The following is a 20843-nucleotide window of genomic DNA, read 5'->3' on the forward strand; positions in this document are numbered from 1 at the left end:
TTCTGGATGGCGTGAGAGATTAGCCAATGAAACCGTCTGTTACAGCGACTTCTTGGTGTTCGATGCACGTAACTGTGCGTAAACCAACAGAAACGACAAGCTGACTCGTTAATCAATATCTGACATCATAAGGTCAAAAAGCAGCTTGTACAACACCTGACGCGACCTCCTACAAAAAACTGTTCAGATATTCATGTGGTGTAGGTCACTGAAGGTATAAAGAAAACGAAACGAAATATAGATCTGTATTTTAATTAAATTGCGTTTCTTCGACTTGGCAACACTTCCATTCTCAGCACCATGTCAGCTACACTTAACTTGTGTGAAGCTGACTTGAATAATTCAAACCCGGGATATTCCCCTTAATAACCGCGGATCCGAATACTCGTTTTGTATTGTTTTGATCCCTGGGGCCTTATTCACGAAATTTTAACTAAGATAAAATCAAAATTTTAGTTATTTGATTGGATAATATTAGATTGATTTTAGTGCTTAGCCAATCAAAACTGAAGTATCTACTAAAATTTGGATTTTATCTTTAGTTAAGATTTCGTGAATCAGGGCCCTGGTTCGCCAATCAGAAGATCCCGGATTTTATCCGAATGGTTGGGTGTGTTCCAGGGTTCGATCCAGAGAATACCTCGATATTTTGCAGTGTGGTTTCTCGCCGTGTCTCGTCATTCGGATGAGACGACAAACTGAGGCACTGTGTAAACGTTGACAGACACATTAATAAACCCTTGTAATTAGACCGATATCCAAATCCCAGATAAAAGTAGGCTGTATTGCCGATGTCCAGGGAAAAATTTCACTCATAGGACACGGGGGGGTTGGATGGCCGAATGGTTAGCACGCTCGCTCTGTATCATACGGTCTGTCATTGAGTCAACTGGCGTGGTTTTGAATCCCTGGTTGTACGTGACAAGGAGTAAGGTCGCCTGTCCAACCTCGTGGGTTTTCTCCGGGTCCTCCGGTTTCCTCCCACTGCTAAAGACCCCTACGCGCAAGCGAATATTGAAATAAAATTGAACCATGTGTTAGTCCCGAAATGACCTAGTTTGTGTCGAGTGAACGTTAAAACCCATCTCTCTCTCTCCCTCTCTCTCTTTCTCTGTCTGTCTGTCTCTCTCTCTCTCTCTCATAGGACACTACATGGCGTATGCCCGTCTGCATAACTTCAACTGGTACACAACATAAGGATGTTGTTAAACGCCATTTTGTTTTATTTTCAGGTAAATGATGCAGTTGGTAATGAATGGCCATGGATTTATTTTATCAGTCTTATTATTATTGGTTCTTTTTTTGTACTTAATCTTGTTCTTGGTGTGTTGAGTGGGTACGTACAATTGTTATTTGCCTAGCAAACTCTATAATGTGCATTTCCGTGCAAATCATCGATCGTACTAGTTAAGCTCTGAACGTAGGTCTCATTACACTCTCAATTAATATGCACATTTCTGTCTAAGCTGTGTATCTCTATGCCAATAAGAACTATTCTGGGTATCATGTGTCCAAATGTTGTATCTTGTTTTGTGGAAATTTTGAAATGCAAAAGGTTCTATTTCGTAATCTTTAGAAATTCTTAGATACACACTTTTGACACTTCACCGACGATATACAGTAGTCATTAACATTGATATGACCCAAATTTGCAAATATTTACCCCCCCCCCGCTTCATTAGCCCAGTCGGTGCAGAAAAGTAGGACGTTGAACCCGATTTCAGTTTCATGTTCAATCCATTCGTATTGTTGTCACTGTGTTTTATAGAGAATTCTCCAAAGAAAGGGAAAAAGCAAAAGCTAGAGGAGACTTCCAAAAATTACGGGAAAAACAACAGTTAGAGGAGGATTTGCGTGGTTATTATGATTGGATCACACAAGCTGGTAAGACTTATTTATTTAAATGGGTTATGCCAGATATTACACGGGTTGGTAAGGCTGGTTTATTTAAAGGGGTTATACCAGATATTACACAAGCTGGTAAGACTAGTTTATTTTAAAGGGGTTATACCAGATATTTCACAAGCTGGTAAGGCTGGTTTATTGAAAGGAGTTATGCCAGATATTACACAAGCTGGTAAGGCAGGTTTATTTAAAGGGGTTATACCAGATATTACACAAGCTGGTAAGATTAATTAATTTAAAGAAGGATTTGGCGGCTAATCAATGTAACTTCTGCTAGAGTCGTACGGGCATACAATCAAGAAGCTAGCCACGTGCACGATAAAACTCTGCACGCAACTGTAACTAAAGAGATATACATATAATTATTTTAAGCAAGTTTATTTTAATCAAATTATATTCTAGACGATATTGATCCTGAATGTGATGAAGAAGGTGAAGAAGTAGCCACACCCAGGCATAGTATGTTAATTTTTCTTAACTCATTTAATGAAATGGGGTTTAACGTCCTACTGTTCTGCTCCAATACTGGGCTAATGAAGACGGGCATACGCCATAACTTATCATTCAGTCATTTTACATGCCATGCAATTAGAATTTCTAAGAGAGAGAGAGAGAGGGTTTAACATCCACTAGACACGAACCAGGTTATTTCGGGACTAACATATGGTTCAATTTTATTTCAATAATTCGCTTGCGCGTAGGGGTTTTTAGCAGTGGGAGGAGACCGAAGGACCCGGAGAAAACTCATGAGGGTGGACAGATGCCCCTACTCCTTGTCACGTACAACCGGGGAATCAAAACCACGCCAGTTGACTCAATGACAGACCTTAGGATACAACGCCCACGCGCTAACCATTGGGCCATCCAACCCCCTTTGAACTTGAAACCGGAACGGGAATTAAATATGAAAAACCCTAACTAAAAATGTCAGGTAAAATTTTGGAACAGCGTTCCTGGTTCCGACAGTAATTAAATATTGGTTTTTACAGGTAAAGCTATGGAAGCCGAACTATCAGATCCGTCAGCAGAGGTAGATAGCACGGACTCTACTCCATCTTGGTTCCAACAAAAAAAGTAAGGAAAACTCGAGATATTTTAAAGTTACAATTTCAAATTTTTAAGTTATATTTTTAAAATGTATTAAAATAAAGCCCTTAATTAGATGGTATCTATAAACAGTCCTACCTTGTTAAAGAATAATCCTATTAATCCTATAATTCACTACTACCAGTTGAGAAATTGCCAAAAGTATCAATTTCAACTTCAAATTCAAACGTTTGAAGATAGCTATTCCATGGTGGGGAATAGAAAAACAAGGGAGGTAATTGTGTTATTATTTCCGGTGTGAAGAATTTTAAGTGTGAGAAAGATAACCTATGATCGTATAATAGTGAGATGACAACCTATTGAGCAAAAGACATAGAAATAATTATGTTTTGACTTTCTTAGAAAATATGAAATTGTAACTTTAACAAAAAAGTTTGTTTGCTTCCTATTTAAATATAAAAATTAAAAATACTTGGTAATTCTTTTCAAAAGCTTTTAGTTTCCAATTTTAAGTTTTCAATTTTATTAACAACGAAATATCTAATCGGTTGGACCTTGAGAAAATATAAATCCCAAATTTTCTTTATTTCTGTGAACTTCAAGGTCACCGGAAAAGCTTCATAAGTATTTTAATTTTAAATAATGTAAGGACTTATGTCTATAGATCCTTTCCATAAGTATAACATGATCCCGAATGTCAATGTTACCTGCCACAGGTAAATTTCAACAGGTATATTTCTGCCGTTCTCCGTGAGTAGTCGTAACTTTCCGCCAATAAACAAGCCGTGACGTCATTTGAGTTCTTGTCAATTGGCGGAAAGTAACGACTACTCACGGAGAACGGCGGAAATATACCTGTTGAAATTTTACCTGTGGCAGGTAACATTGACATTCGGGATCATGTTATACTTATGGAAATGATATATAGACATAATCATAATGTTATGTTTCAGGTTTATATTAGAGAAATGGAACCGAAGATGTAGACGATTTAGCCGTAAAATAGTGAAATCACAAGCTTTTTATTGGGCAGTTATTGTATTAGTATTTTTAAATACTTGTGTGTTAACATCAGAACATTATAGACAGCCTGAATGGCTCGATAGTTTTCAAAGTGAGTTTTCCTGTTCATAGTGTGTTTGAATTCCTTTCTTTATTTGATTAATTTGCTGTACAGATTTAGTAAAGTTCTTATTATTCTACATAATAAGAGGTTATTATTCTACATAATAAGAGGTTATTATTCTACATAATAAGAGGTTATTATTCTACATAAAATGAGGTTATTTTTCTACGTAAAAAGAGGTTATTTTTCTACATAATAAAAGATTATTACTCTACATAAATAGAGGTTATTATTCGGCATAATAAAAGGTTATTATTCGACATAATAAAAGGTTATTTTTCTATATAATAAGGGGTTATTACTCTACATAAATAGAGGTTATTATTCTACATAATAAGAGTTTATTATTCTACAAAATAAGGGGTTATTATTCTACATAATAAGAGCTAATTATTCTACAAAATAAGGGGTTAATATTCTACATAATCAGAAGTTATTATTCTACATAATAAGAAGTTATTTTTCTAGATTATTATTATTCTACATAATAAGAGATAATTATTCTACATAATAAGATTATTATTCTACATAATAAGAGCTTATTATTCTACATAATAAGAGCTTATTATTCTACATAATAAGAACTTATTATTCTACATACTAACCCGGTACATAATAAGAGGTTATTTTTCTGCATAATAAGAAGTTATTTTTCTACATAATAAGAGATTATTATTATTCTATATAATAAACCGGTACATAATAAGAGGTTATTTATTTTACATAATAAGAGGTTATTACTCTACATAATTAGAGGTTATTATTTTACATAATTAGAGGTTGTTATTCTTCATAATAAGAGGTTGTTATTCTACATAATTAGGGGTTATTATTCTACAGAATAAGAGGTTATTATTCTACATAATTAGAGGTTATTATTCTACAGAATAAGGGGTTATAATTCGACATAATAAGAGGTTATCATTCGACATAATAAGAGGCTGTTATTCAACATAATAAGAGGTTATTATCCCATATAAGCTGGTAAATGAAAAGAAACAAGGTTTAGCGCCCTACTTTTCTGGGGAAAGAAAGACTGAAAAGAAAACAACCCGAGAAAAAGAAAAACCGAGGCCGACAGGCCAAGCTTTTTTTGTCGAGGGTTTTTTCTGAAGTCTTTCTTTCCCAGCATAACCAAAGCCGAGGACTTTATCTTGCTTATAAACGTTTATGTACAAAAAATGAGAATATCCCAGAATTCCTGAAAGAAAAACCTTATATCATGTTTTCTTATGTAAAAAAAAAACATACTCGTTACAGGTTTAAAGAAAAACTTTCAGAAGAATAACCACAAATTCCCCTATAAATAACCAAAGACTTGCAGACCGCAAGTTATTCCGGGCATAGAATATACCCAAAAGATCAAAGAGATTTACCGTTACAGGTTTATAATTCTACACAATAACCCGGTACATGGTTATCATTCTACATAATAACCCGGTACAAGGTTATCATTCTACATAATAACCTGGCACGTGGTTATCATTCTACATAATAACCTGGTACATGGTTATCATTCTACATAATAACCCGGTACAAGGTTATCATCCTATTGTTCTTGATCTCTAAGGTTATTAAACTCCAATTTGGTGTGCAGGGTCTTTATTCTTCACAGTAACCCAATTTGGTGTGCAGGGTCTTTATTCTTGACAATAACCCAATATGTGTTTATTATTGTATTTGAAAAAAAAATTAGATATAAAAACTAACATAATGTTTAGGATTAAATTTAATGATTTTTTTTTTCTTTTCGTATTTCAGGTCTCGCCAATCTGTTTTTTGTTGTGTTATTTACATTTGAAATGCTGTTAAAAATGTACAGTTTAGGCTTCCAGGGTTATTTTGTGTCTTTGTTTAACCGTTTTGACAGTTTTGTTGTGTTATGTAGTATATTAGAGGTGGTTCTAATCTATACAGAAGTTATGCCACCATTAGGTGTCAGTGTGTTGCGATGTGCCAGATTATTACGTGTCTTTAAAGCAACCAGGTAATTAATTTAATCCTCTCGTCAATTGTATAACGTCCTACATTTCTACAACAACAGGGCCAATGAAGGTGGCCATTTCTACACCAACAGGGCCAATGAAGACGCCCATTTCTGCTGGACCTACAGGGCCAATGAAGACGGCCATTTCTGGACCTACAGGGCCAATGAAAGGGGCCATTTCTACACCAACAGGGCCAATGAAAGCGGCCATTTCTACACGAACAGGGCTAATGAAGGCGACCATTTCTGGACCTACAGGGCCAATGAAGACGCCCGATCACAACTCTGTGTGCTATGAAACAACACTTGCCCAGGCAGCAGTGGAATTCCAACTGTCAATGTATCATTTACGTGCCCGCCAATAGGGAAATTCGTGGTCCTCGTCAATCATTAAACCTATTGATAACATATCTTGGACGTTATTCATTAAAACTTCAATTATTTGAAGAATGCAGCCTTTTGATTGGCTAAGAGCAAAAAATTTTTACTAGAATTTTAACCATCAACCAATAGAATGGCCACATTCAAAAAATATTTTTGCTTAATATTTCTCTTAAATAAGGTCCCATGTCCATTCTCAATTATGTTAAAATGTTTGTGACAGACGGCTTACGTCCGGACGTGAACTTGAGCAGTATGGCTGCATGACCAACCTCAAGGCTTTTTTCTGGGTACTTCGATTTTCTCTGGGGAGTTGAATGTCCGAATGGTTAGCACGTGTGTGCTGCGCTTTATCATAATGCCTGTCATTGAGTCAACTGGTGCGGTTTCGAATCCCTGGTTGTACGTGACAAGGAGTAGGGTCGCCTGTCCAACCTCGTGGGTTTTCTCTGGGTCCTCCGGTTTCCTCCCACTGCTAAAGACCCCCTACGTGCAAGCGAATTATTGAAATAAAATTAAACTATATGTTAGTCCCGAAATGACCTAGTTTGTGTTGAGTGGACGTTAAACCCTCTCTCTCTCTCGATCTTCTCCCTTTTCTGAAATCCCCTGCGCACATGCAAATGTTTGAGATAAAAATGAACCATATGTTAACTACAATATGTAATATTTATTGTTTATTTCAGATACTGGTCTTCTCTAAGAAATCTTGTAGCCTCTTTGTTAAACAGTATGCGTTCTATTGCCAGTTTATTGTTACTACTCTTCCTCTTTATTGTGATATTTGCCTTATTGGGGATGCAGCTGTTTGGTGGACGATTTAACTTTGACGATACCCAGATGAAACCACGCAGTAATTTTGATACTTTCTTCCAGTCTCTACTCACCGTCTTTCAGGTAAGAAATGGAATGAAAGGAAATGGGGTTTAACGTCCAACTGTTCTGTGCCGATTGGGCTAATGAAGACGGCATACGTCATACAGTGTGCTATGAGAGTAATTTTGCCCGGACAGCGGCACTACGGTCTACTTTTTTTTTATCGAATTCCAACTACCAAGGGATCTTTTACGTGCACACCAATGTGTACACCTGACCTCAGTTTTTTCGTCCCAACCGAACGACTAGACAGCTGTCTTTATCCTTGCCAAGACCTTCGTCCTGGCTAAGTGGGCAAGACGCTGCTTTGGCCGTCTTAATTAACCCAGTTCGGAGCAGAACAGTAGGACGTTAAACCCCATTTCATTTCATTTCATTTCATTTGAATGCCGTCTCCATACAGACTACGTACTTCAGTAACGTTGTACCATGATGGTCAATATAGTAATAGTAAAATGGAACCAAAAGTAGAAATGCCCTTCGTACGAACGCTAAATATTTGCTTCACGTTGTGTTTCAAAATGGACTTCAAATTCGACATCTTCATGGACTCAATATCACTTCACTATGTTAAACAACTCAGGAACACACAGTTCTTCTAAATACGTTTTTAACTATAGTAGAATACTTGTTTTTTAAAAAAAAAGGTATGAATCCTTTGCACTTGAAAACGATAAGAGAATACTTGTCGAAACGTCTTGCTTTATGTGTATAAACCAGTGATTGTTTTCCATATAAACTATGTTATGTTTTTAATGTGCCCAATCGCTAAATGCCACTCAAGGATTACATTATTTACCCAGTTTTCTTTAAACAAAGGAAAAATTTGCTATGAAAGCTCTATACACTCTTGGAAGAGTGCAATTTTGAAATTTGTTTTCTAAAAGTCACAAGTAAACTGGAAGCCGCATAGCAATTGTATAGGTATAGGTACATATCATTGAATCGTCGTACAGCTGAGGCTAGATGTAGGAGACCAGAGTTTGCCAAGGTTTGCCGAGTGGTACTACTAGTGAATTCATTATTTATTTGTAGATATTGACTGGTGAAGATTGGAATGTTGTTATGTATGATGGTATACGAGCATATGGTGGTGTTGCAGGAATTGGATGTGTTGTTTGTCTTTATTTTGTTGTTCTTTTTATTTGCGGTAACTGTATCCTTTTAAAAACCACTGAGCATTTAATCAAAACATTCAAAATTACAACACTCCACGGGCCTTTTATTGTCTTCTAGTTATGAGGGGGGATCACGTGGCTAAGTGGGTAAAACGCTGGCTCGCTATCCTGGAGGTCGGGTGTTCGATCCCTGCATTGGCCGAGAAAGTTCATCCCGATTTTCCGGCGTGGTTTCCCCTTGTCAGTGATGCAGGATGGAGGGCCTGACAAGGACAGCTGTCTAGTCGTTTGGATGGGATGAAAAACCGAGGTCCCGTGTACACATTGGCGTGCACATAAAAGATCTCTTTGCAGTTGGAATTCGATATAAGAGTAGGCCGTAGCGCCGCTGCCCGGGCAAAATTTCCCTCATAGCACACTGTATGGCGTATGCCCGTCTTCATTAGCCCAGGTTAGGAGCAGAACAGTAGGACGTTAAACCCCATTTCATTTCATTTCATTTCTAGCTGTGAGACTGGTATGTTTTAGTTTAGTGGAGTTTATATCTACGTAAAATAAACCATTGATCAGATCATTCAAAATACAAACGCTTCTCTCGTCTATTCTATTTGCCTTCCAGTTGTTGCAGGAATACAGAATATAAAATTTTGAATGCTTATACATAATACTGAGACGTGTTGTATGAAACAAAAATATCGAATTTGATAGCAAAATATTGGTTAACGCAATATTGGCTGAAACACCGCCAGTTGACTCAGTAACAGACCTTATGATACAGCACGCACATGCTAACCATTCGGCTATCCAACCCCCCAGTTTTCTTTGACCATAAAATCAGATATTCTGTTGAACGTCTTCTTGGCTATTGCTGTTGATAATTTAGCCGATGCCCAGAGTTTAACAGAAATAGAAGAAGAAAAGAACGAAGAGAAAGAACGCACGAAAAGTAAAAGTCCCGTTAAAGATTCGCAGGTATGAAATAGGGTTAAGCTTACTGCTTTTCTTCACCAACCAAGCTATAATTTAAACAAATGAATGGTTGAAAAATACCAACCAAGCTTTAATGTGAACAAATGAATGGTTCAAAAATATCAACCCAGCTATAATATAGATAAATGAATGGTTTAAAATATCAACCAAGCTATAATGTAAACAAATGAATGGTTCAGAAATACAAAATTGATAAAGCTAAAAAACGATTGCTTGATAAATTTAACAGATATATGATCTAAAGGAGGTTTCCACTATAAATTACCATGACAACAATATCTGTTACTAAGACTAGATTACCATGACAACAATATGGTGAATAGTACACAGATGAGTTGCACCAATTGCGCCGCGGTGCCTGGCAGCTCCAGGACAATGCTTCTGTTCAAACAACCCAAACAGCAGTGAGCGCTGCAGGGACTGTGGCTTCAGGATTCTCCCTTACCCAGCCTATTCTCCAGATAGAGCTCCCTCTCACTTCTTCCGCTTCCCACAAATCAAATCTGTCCTCTAGGGCTGCATATTTTGGACTGGTGTTAAATGTAATCATTGCTGTGGGGGATTTTAGAGGCATGTGACAACCAGTGGTTTTCCGGCAGATTAAATACGTTGGATGATCAGTCGAACAATTGCATTGATGTCAGCGGAGATTATGATGAAAAATAAGTCATAACTGTCATATAAATCGCATATTACCGATGCTAAGGTCCCACTGCCGCCTAGCCTGGAGGTCAGGTATTAGATCCCTGCATTGGCCGAGAAAGTTCATCCAGATTTTCCGGCGTGGTTCCCCCTTGTCAGTGATGCAGGACGGAGGGCCTGACAAGGACAGCCGTCTAGTCGTTCGGATGGGACGAAAACCCGAGGTCTCGTGTACATATTGGAATGCACGTTTAAGATCCCCTGGCAGTTGGAATTCGATATAAGAGTAGGCGATAGTGCCGCTGCCTGGGCAAAATTTCCCTCATAGCACACTGTATGGCGTATGCCCGTCTTCATTAGCCCAATATAGGAGCAGAACAGTAGGACGTTAAACCCCATTTCATTTCATTTCATTTCCCACTGCCGTGTGATGCGTTACGAATGCGACGATTGGCCATTCCTAGCTGATCTTTGAATTTATATTTACTTCTCTGGGTGGTCACATATTGTCCGTAACTTAAAACCAATAAATAAACTATTTACGTATTGTCCGTATATATATTACTAGGATGCTGAGGTAGCTGAAGGAGTAGATGTAAATGGTAATGAGAATAACGAAGCTGAAAGTGGAGAAGAAAACGAGAAACTGAGTCGCCATCCGAGTAACAGAAGTAGAAGGTAACACATGTACCTGAAGCAACGACTGCGAGTTTCACAACATCTGGCCGTTGCTTGTTTACTTCACAATTCCCGAACTTATAGCTATGTTGTCCACAGACACGTGAGCAGTAGCGTCCATTCAGAGGTTGTGACATCGCGACCTCCCCGGAAACCTTGACATTGAATGAACCTTGAATTTTGCAACTCGATTATCACGGGTTGACATTTTAGCTTGAAAGCGCGAGACCTGGTATTCGCGACGACCGAGGAATCTGATAGGCTCACAGGTTGGGCTTGTACCCAATCGAAATTAGTGCTGAAATATGCAGGGTATTACGTGAAGGCCTTGATAAGATGTACGTAGTTAAAGCGAGATCAAGCCTTCTAGATGAACGTAACACTGCTAATAGTGATTGGAGGAACTAGATAAACAAACAATAAAAACATGTTCAAGATGTCCTTTAGAACAGTGGTTCCAGCCTATTTCATCCTCTAGAACAGTGGTTCCTAACCCATTTCATCCCCTAGAACAGTGGTTCCTAACCTATTTCATCCCCTAGAACAGTGGTTCCAACCTATTTCATCCTCTAGAACAGTGGTTCCTAACCCATTTCATCCCCTAGAACAGTGGTTCCAACCTATTTCATCTACTAGAACAGTGGTTCCAGCTTATTTCATCCTCTAGAACAGTGGTTCCTTACCCATTTCGTCTCCTAGAACAGTGGTTCCCAACTTATATCATTCTCGAGTGGATCCTTTAGAATAATAACACTGTTATTTAATCAGTACATAGGGCAGTGGATCGCAACAGTGGATCCCATCCCTCACCCACAACATCTGTATTTACTGTAGGCAGTCGTGTATCCCATAATATTAGGTGCCTTATGACTTAACGTGCGTGAAACCACTAATCACAAAATAAATCTTTGATAAACCTGAGCATGGTCCATGAAGGTAAAACATTAAATTACGAAACAAATATGTATGAAACAATTACAGTTTCTGGTCAATCATAGCAAGATGATCACTATTCCTATTAATAACAGCGGGGGCCGTTGGGAGGCCGAATGGTTAACGCGTGTGAGTTGCATCATAAGGTCGGTCATTGAGTCGCCTGTCCAGCCTCGTGGGATTTCTTCAGCTTCTCCGGTGCCCTCCAACTGCTGAAGACTACGAATTAATTAAATTAACTTGACCCACATGTTGTTAGTCCCGAAATGACCTCTCTCTCTCTCTCTCTCTCTCTCTCTCTCTCTCTCTCTCCAATATCTGATTAACATACAGATCTATATTTCGTTTCGTTTTTTTTTACCTTTTCGATGTCCTACACTACATGAAGATCTGTTGTGAAGACAAGTAAAACGAAACGAAATAGGATCTGTGGTTTAATCAGATTGGCGAACATCCTGCGAACTCCCGATTTTTTTCACTGGTTGATAGATATTTGTAATTAATATATATTTTTGTTACAGAAGTCGTAGAAAAAGTAGCGCTGCTGATCATCATGTGCGTATTAATCTTCGTGCTGAAGATGCAGATTCTGATGAATATCGTCACAGTCAAAAAGTTCCAAATAACGGTATGATAACGCTTTGAATGACTTTTAGCAGTTGAACAAATATAACGAAATTTCATGAAATGAAATGGGGTTTAACGTCCTACAGTTCTGTACCAACTGGGCTAAGTGGGTAAGATGCTGGTTCGCGAGTTTGCTCCTGGCGTTGGCCGAGAAAGTACGAGATTGTATCGCGTGGAGCAGGACGGAGGGATTGACAAGGACAGCTGTCTAGTCGTTCGGATAGCCCGCAAAAACCGAAGCCCCGTGTTCATATTGGGGTGCACGTGAAAGATCCCTTGGCAGCTGGAATTTGATATAAGAGTAGACTGTAGCGCCGCTGCCCCTCATAGCATACTGTATCGTGTGGCGTATGCCCCTCTTCATTAGCCCAGACAGGGCAGAACAGTAGGACGTTAAACCCCATTTCAATTCATTTAGACTCGCTTATTTGAATATAATCATTAACAGTGCTGCTGCCTTTCGGACATTGGGCATATTAGTTAAAGTGGAAATTGCAAATTTTTAAGTTATATTTTTAAAATTTATTAAAATAAAGCCTGAAAATAGATGGTATCTATAAACAGTCCTACCTTGTTAAAGAATAATCCTATTAATCCTATAATTCACTATTGCCAGCTGAGAAATTGGCAAAAATATCATTTTCCTCTTCATTTTCAAACGTTTGAAGAAAGCTACTCCATGGTGGAGAATAGAAAACAAGGGAGGTAATTGGGAGGTAATTGTGTTATTATTTCATGTGTAAATGAGTTTTAAGTGTGAGGATGACACCTATGATCGTATAATTGTTGACAACCTATTGAGCAAAAGACATAGAAATAATTACGTTTTGACTTTCTTAGAAAATTTGCAATTTCCGCTTTAAAGTAGCTAATTCTCTAACTCAATATCATCCAAAGTTTTACACATTGAAAATACGAATTATTTGTCAATTCAAATCAACATTGATGTTGTGATCTTACCAGGAAAAGGCAGGCTTCTGATATCCAATATTTAAGACAAAATAAACATTTTACCATTGGTGCACGAATCGTGTACCATAGTACGTTTGAGCGTCATTTGCAACAAGTGATCAGAAAGTATGAGGCTAGACATATTCAACTGGAGAGTCTGCTAGACAGACTGGAATAACCAGACGCTAGAAATTGCTATAGGGTTGAGACACATGCCGTATTTCGCAGGACATAACTGATTTGAAATTAGAGTCAAAACGGAAACAATTGAATGTAAATCAGTTTATATACAATCAGATTACATTATTATATGCGTTGCGACCCATTTGGGTCGATTTCTAGGTCCCAAATATTAGCGATTTAGCTCCTTTAAGTCGGACAATATGTAAATAGTTTGTTTTCTCAACTTGTACAACAGTCCCCCCCCCCTCAAAAAAAAATATGATGTATAGGAACATTCCATAATAATAAGATTTTATGCCTTATTAATTATTTTTTAGAAGATACCGATGAGGAGGAGAAAGGTGAAGAAACTGAACATGAAGAAGGAACAACAGATGATGAAATGGATGATGAAGAAGAAGATGACGTACGAACAACTTCAACACAGATGAGACCACGACGAATATCTGAAATTCATATCTCCAATAAAGTCAGACCAATACCACAGGCTAGCTCTTTGTTCCTCTTCTCTCCCACAAACAAGTATGTTGATCAATTACCTTTATTGCACCTGGTTTCGAATCCCCGGTTGTATGTGGCAAGGAGTAGGGTCGCCTGTCCAACCTCGTGGGTTTTCTCCGGGTCCTCCGGTTTCCTCCCACTGCTAAAGACCCCTACGCGCAAGCGAATTATTGAAATAAAATTAAGCCATTTGTTAGTTCTGAAATGACCTAGTTTGTGTCGAGTGGACGTTAAACCCCATTTCTCTCTGTCTCTCTTTATTGCACCTGAGGGTTTAGTGGTCTAGTGGTCTATTGTGTGTGCTTTACATCAAAAGTTCTGTCATTAGATGAAGTGGTATGGTTTCGATCCAACACTTATACGCATGACAAGGTGTGAAGTTACCTGTCCAACCTCACCTTTATTGTACCTGAGGGTTTAGTGGTCTAGTGGTCAATCTCGTGTGCTTTAGATCATAAGGTCTGCCATGAGATGAAGTGACATGGATTCGATCCCACACTTATACCTGACAAGGAAGTAAAGTTACCAGTTTTATCGGGATCTTCCGGTTTTGTCCTGCTGCTAAAGCGAATTATTGAAATAAAATGGTTCCAAATCTTTGTCCCAAAATGACCTATTTGTGTCTAGTGAGTTAAATCTCTCTCTCTCTCTTCTCTCTCTCTCTCTCTCTCTCTCTCTCTTTATTGCTCCTTGTATAAATTTATACTTTGTCCCCGTCATAATCATGGCACGAGTGGAGATAACCCTTTGTTTTTCGTTGAAGGCCAGGCCCCACATACTTGTAAGTCAAATGACAATAGTAGAGGTCAGTTTCTGCCATGTCAAAATTTAACGAAATTATTACTTTGATCCAATTCTGTTTTTATGCCACAGGTTTGCAAGACTGCTCCCCAAAGCAGGAAAAATTTGCTGCCCGTTTAAAATTCAATGATATAAAAAGTATTGATGGAAAATTTCAGTCTTAAAAATAATAAAGAAATGGATTAATTGAGAAAGTAAGAAATTTATTATTTTAAAATGTTGATGACGTCTTTGAGCTTGAATGACTACAAAAAATGATGTTTATTTTTAGATTCCGAGTCCTATGTCACAAGATATGCAATCATTCTCACTTCCGTAATGTGGTTCTGGTGTGTATTTTAATCAGTAGTTCTATGTTAGCTGCAGAAGATCCATTACAGTCGGAATCACCTAGAAATAAAGTAAGTTATTAGATTTTGACCGGGAGGGGGGGGGGGGTTGGATGGCCGAATGGTTAGCACGCGCGCGCTGTATCATACAGTCTGTCATCGAGTCAACTGGCGAGGTTTCAATTCCCCGGTTGTACGTGGCAAGGAGTAGGGTCGCCTGTCCAACCTCGTGGGTTTTCTCCGGGTCCTCCGGTTTCCTCCCACTGCTAAAGACCCCTACGAACAAGCGAATTATTGAAATAAAATTGAACCATGTGTTAGTCCCGAAATGACCTAGTTTGTGTCGAGTGGACGTTAAACTCCATTTCTCTCTCTCTCAGATTTTGACCATTCTCTCAAACAGTGTAAAATAAAATGGGGTTTACGTTCCTACCTTTCTACACCAACTGAGAGAGAGAGAGAGAGAGAGAGAGAGAGAGAGAGAGAGAGAGAGAGAGGAGAGAGAGATTAACGTCCACTCGACACAAACTAGGTCATTTCGGGACTTACACATGGTTCAATTTTATTTCAATAATTCGCTTGCGCGTAGGGGGTCTTTATAGTAGTGGAAGGAAACCGGAGGACCCGGAGAAAACCCACGAGGTTGGACAGGCGACCCTACTCCTTGTCACGCCCATCCGGGGAATCGAAACCCCGCCAGTTGACTCAATGACAGACCGTATGATAACCATTCCGCCATCCAACACCCTCGCACCAACTGAGACAAATGAAGAGAATATTGTTCGGACAACGGCTTTTCCACATTCGTTTCTTTGAATTGGAACTGCCAAAGATTCTGTTACCATCACACCGATGTTGAATCCTGCTGTGAATCCTGCGGTTCGATTCCGGATGAGAGCATTCTGTCACATTTGGCAACTTTTCAGATGTGACTGGGAGGGCTTCAGACATAATCAGGCATAGATTATAGCTGTACCTTGGGGACCAGCCATCTGATAGAGAGAGAGGGGGGGGGAAATTCAGCAGGATCATAAATATAATGTGGTATGCTGTGTGATTGTGCGTATATCTACATCTAGATTAGTGTGACATTTGGAAATTACAGAAGAGTAGGCGTAAACACCAATGCCTTAGTAAAATTCTTCTACCTCGCAATGCAATAAAAAGGATGGATGTATTGTGTTGACATTAGACATCTGAAATGAGATTAAAGACTGACAGCGTGAAATTCTATTTCTCTTTAGATATACCTCTAAATTCTGTTAAAGGGACAATAACACTCTTGCTGGCTTGAAAGCTCCAGAAAATAAATAATATCTCTATCTAAGTACTAGATGTTTAAGTGTCCTACCTGTTGTGTAAATTATCCATTACATCCTATTTTACTTGTCCAGACGGTTCGAAAATATTTTTAAATCAAAGTTTCATTTGAAAAGGTTTACGTTAGACGTTTCAAACCATTATGTTGAATTTTTCAAAATTTTTAAATAAGGTGTGTTAAAATGAAATTTGTATCATCAATTAATTGAAATATTCTAAAATAGTACAATTTGTTGACCAGAATAAAGATTGGGACATATTATTCAGTTACAACAAGAGTGGTATTGAGCCTTTAAGGTACACCCCTAAATTCTGCTATTGTATACACCCCTGAATTATCTTAAGGTACACTCCTAAATCTTAAATTCTTTTACGGTACACTCCAAAATTCTCTTACGGTACACTCCTACATTCTCTTACAGTACACTACTACATCCCTAAATTCTCCTACTATACCCTCCTTTATTCACTTAAGGCTCACTCCTAAATTCTCTGAAGGTACACTCTTAAATTCTCTGAAGGTACACTCTTAAATTCTCTGAAGGCACACTCCTAAATTCTCTCCGTCTTCTTTAGACCAGTCGGAGTAGGACGTTAAACCCCATTTCGTTTTATTTATTTCCTAAATTGTCTGAAGGTAGACTCCTAAATCTTCTTAATAAGGTACACCCCTAAATTCTCATACGGTACACTCCTTTATTTGCTTAAAGGGACTATCCCGATTTGATTTGAACAGAGTCTCAAAAATAAAAGTCAGAGTACGTATGAAATTTAAGCGCCAAAATATAGCAGAATGGTGTATTTACCTTGTCACAAAATTTCAGCTAAAAATATTCAGTCGTTTGGACGTGAACGTCAAAGGTACACTCCCAAATCCTAAATTCTCTTAAGGTACACTCCCAAATCCTAAATTCTCTTAAGGTACACTCCCAAATCCTTAATTCTCTTAAGGTACACTCCCAAATCCTAAATTCTCTTACGGTACACTCCTAAATCCTAAATTCTCTTAAGGTACACTCCCAAATCCTAAATTCTCTTAAAGTACACTCCCAAATCCTAAATTCTCTTAAGGTACACTCCTAAATCCTAAATTCTCTTAAGGTACACCCCCCAAATCCTAAATTCTCTTAAGGTACACTCCTAAATCCTAAATTCTCTTAAGGTACACTCCTAAATCCTAAATTCTCTTAAAGTACACTCCCGAATCCTAAATTCTCTTAAGGTACACTCCCGAATTCTCTTAAGGTACACTACTAAATTTGATTACATTAACATTTATTATCTGTGATCAGTAAATATCTTATTGTTACTTGTTTATTTTTCAGATTTTAAACTATTTTGACTATTTTTTCACCAGTGTGTTTACTGTTGAAATTATTATTAAAGTAAGTAGATAACAAAGTTGAAATGAATCGGGGGGGGGTGGGGGGGGGTGGAGGGGGGTAGTATTCGTGTTTGATAATCCAATATGTACAGAGCATTAGCTATAGGTAAGTTGGACTAGGGGTGGTTGGGTGGGGGTGGGGGTCTATTTCTTAAGGTCTAGCTGATAGGGTTTGTCATTGAGTCAATTAGTGGCATGGTTTCAATCCCATAATTTTATATGACAAGGGGTATGGTCGCCTGTTCAACCTCGTAGGTTATCTCCCTGTCTTCCGGTTTATTCTCACTGACAAAGACTACTACGCACAAATAAATAATTGAGATAAAATCGAATCATGTGTGCCGGTATGTGTATACATTGGCGTGCACGTAAAAGATCCTTTGGTAGTTGGAATTCAATATAAGAGTAGGCCGTAGCTCCGCTGTCCGGGCAAAATTTACCTCACAGCATACTGCATGGCGTATGCCCGTCTTCATTAGCCCAGTCAGAGCAGAACAATGGCCGTTAAAGCCCCATTTCATTTTCATTACAAAAAACAGTATATCGTCATTATGTTAGAGCTAGCCCTGTTCACATCTCGTGGCCTTTGACCAAATCTACAGTTGGCCTTAATATTTAGACAGTATATCGTCATTATGTTAGAGCTAGCCCTGTTCACATCTCGTGCCCTTTGACCAAATCTACAGTTGGCCTTAATATTTAGACTTAACCATATCATTATGTTAGTCATAATGACTTGAACATTTCGTCTTGTGCTGATACAGAAAATAACCTTGTTAATGTATTTCTTGTTACAGATTATAACATATGGTTTGGTTTTCCATAAAGAATCATTCTGTCGCAGTTCATTCAATATTCTGGATTTAATTGTTGTAGCAGTTTCCTTGATATCTTTCCCACTGAAGTAAGTTGTCTTTTCTTTTATATGGGAGTCACAGTGGATCAGTGAGTGGGCCGTGGTCATATGTTAGCCAACAGAGTTCCTTTGATATATTCCTACCTAGTTTCACCTAGTTTCAATAGAAGCCTTGATCCCACTTTAACTCTGTACATTTTATCAAGGCCTTCTCATACATATTTCATCACTAATTTCGATTGGCTACTGACCCAGATTCCTCGATCATCGCGAATACCAAGTCTCAGGATTTCCAGCTAAAATATCTACATGTGATAATTGAGTTGCAAAGTTAAAGGTTCAGTCAATGTCAAGGTTTCCATCGAGGTCGCCATGTTTGATTTGAGTATGTTTGTGTCACAACGTGTGTGAGTTAAAGGGAGATAATGTAGCTATAAGTTCGGGAATTTCAGACCAGCCTAGCAACATCTAGATGTTGTAAAACTCGCAGTCATTGCTTCAGGAACATGACAGGGAGGAGGAGAGAGAAATGGGGTTTAACGTCCACTCGACACAAACTAGGTCATTTCGGGAATAATATATGGTTCAATTTTATTTCCACAATTCGCTTGCGCGTAGGGGTCTTTAGCAGTGGGGGGAAACCGGAGAACGCGGAGAAAACCTACGAGGTTGTCAGACGACCCTATTCCTTGTCACGTACAACCGGGAAATCGAAACCACGCCAGTTGACTCAATGACAGACTCTATGATACAGCGCACAAGTGCTAACCATTTAGTCATCCAACCCCCTGTCAGGGAGGAGGAACAAAAAACTGAGGTTGTATATTCAAATAGGTGATGAAGAATTAAGCACATCTTCAAGATACTGGGTGCCCTGTGATATTTTGTTCATATCCAGATGAAATTATGATTTTTATATTTTTGTTCAAATATTTTCAGTCACGAAGCTATATCAGTTGTAAAAATTCTCCGTGTGTTGAGAGTACTACGTCCGTTACGTGCCATAAACAGAGCTAAAGGTCTAAAGGTAGGATTTTTGCTCTTGATTATTTTGAGGATGGGCTATACCTCAACATAAACCATTGAATTGGGTTTTTCCAGAGATGTTATACCTAAACTTAATGGGATAAACCCAGTATGATTTTATTTTTGTTTCTAAAGTTTAAATGAAATGAAATGGGGTTAAACGTCCTACTGTTCTGCTCTTAACCTGGGCTAATGAAGATGGGCATACGCCATACAGTGTGCTATGAGGGAAATTTTGCCCGGGCAGCGATGCTACGGCCTACTCTTATATCGAATTCCAACTGCCAAGTGATCTTATACGTGCACGCCAATGTGTACACGGGACCTTGGTATTCCATCCCATCCGAACGACTAGACAGCTGTCCTTGTCAGGCCCTCCATCCTACATCACTGACAAGGGGAAACCACTCTGGAAAATCGGGATGAACTTTCTCGGCCAATGCAGGGATCGAACACCCGACCTCCAGGCTAGCGAGCCATCGTCTTACCCACTTAGCCATGTAATCCCCCTTTCTAAAGATTAAAGTGGTTGATCATGACGTGTACATTTTTTTTAGGACAATATATTATTTTTTTCACTGTTTCATCCACTTTAAAATGTATTCAAATTGATGATTTAACATTAAATTGAATTAAAAAAATTAAAAGTGAATTATCAACGGTAGATAGTACCATGGCTTGGATATTCGAGCATTACCATTTTTTTTTGTTAAGTATAGAATGAATAAAGACAAGGGAATGTACGTGCTATTTCTATTTTTCTTGTTTTCCCTTATCTTGTGACATTCAATTACTTTTTTGAATTATCAGATATCCTTTCGGTTTTCGAAGAAATTATTAGTGAGCAGAAATTGTGTTTGTCACTTCCATTTCTTGAAATCTTCATAACGCATCTATCGTAGCAATGATCTCTGTGTTAAAATTATATTTGGAACGTGTTTAAAGGCTCAATACCACTCCTGTTGTAACTGAATAATATGTCCCAATCTTTATTCTGGTCAACAAATTGTACTATTTTACAATATTCCAATTAATTGATGTTACAAATTTCATCTTAACACACCTAATTTAAAAAATTGGAAAAATTCAACTAAATGATTTGAAAAGCCTGACGTAAAGCTTTTCAAATGTGACTTGGATTTAAAATTATTTTTGAACCCCGTGGACAAGTAAAATAGGATT

The 20843-nt window shown here is 38.2% G+C and overlaps 1 protein-coding gene across 1 annotated transcript in view; it reads left to right on the top strand.

Annotated features, from left to right (window-relative positions):
* The window catches only part of LOC126827870 (muscle calcium channel subunit alpha-1), a 68471-nt gene that overhangs the window by 13160 nt on the left and 34468 nt on the right, over positions 1-20843 (top strand). Inside the window, exons 6-21 of the mRNA XM_056102175.1 lie at positions 1233-1336; positions 1769-1884; positions 2308-2364; positions 2895-2979; positions 3906-4066; positions 5840-6065; positions 7133-7343; positions 8358-8478; positions 9279-9412; positions 10641-10750; positions 12205-12311; positions 13762-13966; positions 15018-15147; positions 17721-17780; positions 18577-18683; positions 19575-19662. Of these exons, the coding sequence (XP_055958150.1) occupies positions 1233-1336; positions 1769-1884; positions 2308-2364; positions 2895-2979; positions 3906-4066; positions 5840-6065; positions 7133-7343; positions 8358-8478; positions 9279-9412; positions 10641-10750; positions 12205-12311; positions 13762-13966; positions 15018-15147; positions 17721-17780; positions 18577-18683; positions 19575-19662 (2022 nt within the window). The remainder of the gene's footprint in view (positions 1-1232; positions 1337-1768; positions 1885-2307; positions 2365-2894; positions 2980-3905; positions 4067-5839; positions 6066-7132; positions 7344-8357; positions 8479-9278; positions 9413-10640; positions 10751-12204; positions 12312-13761; positions 13967-15017; positions 15148-17720; positions 17781-18576; positions 18684-19574; positions 19663-20843) is intronic.

This window comes from Patella vulgata, chromosome 7 (assembly GCF_932274485.2).
Source record: "Patella vulgata chromosome 7, xgPatVulg1.2, whole genome shotgun sequence".
NCBI classification, from domain to species: Eukaryota; Metazoa; Mollusca; class Gastropoda; family Patellidae; genus Patella; species Patella vulgata.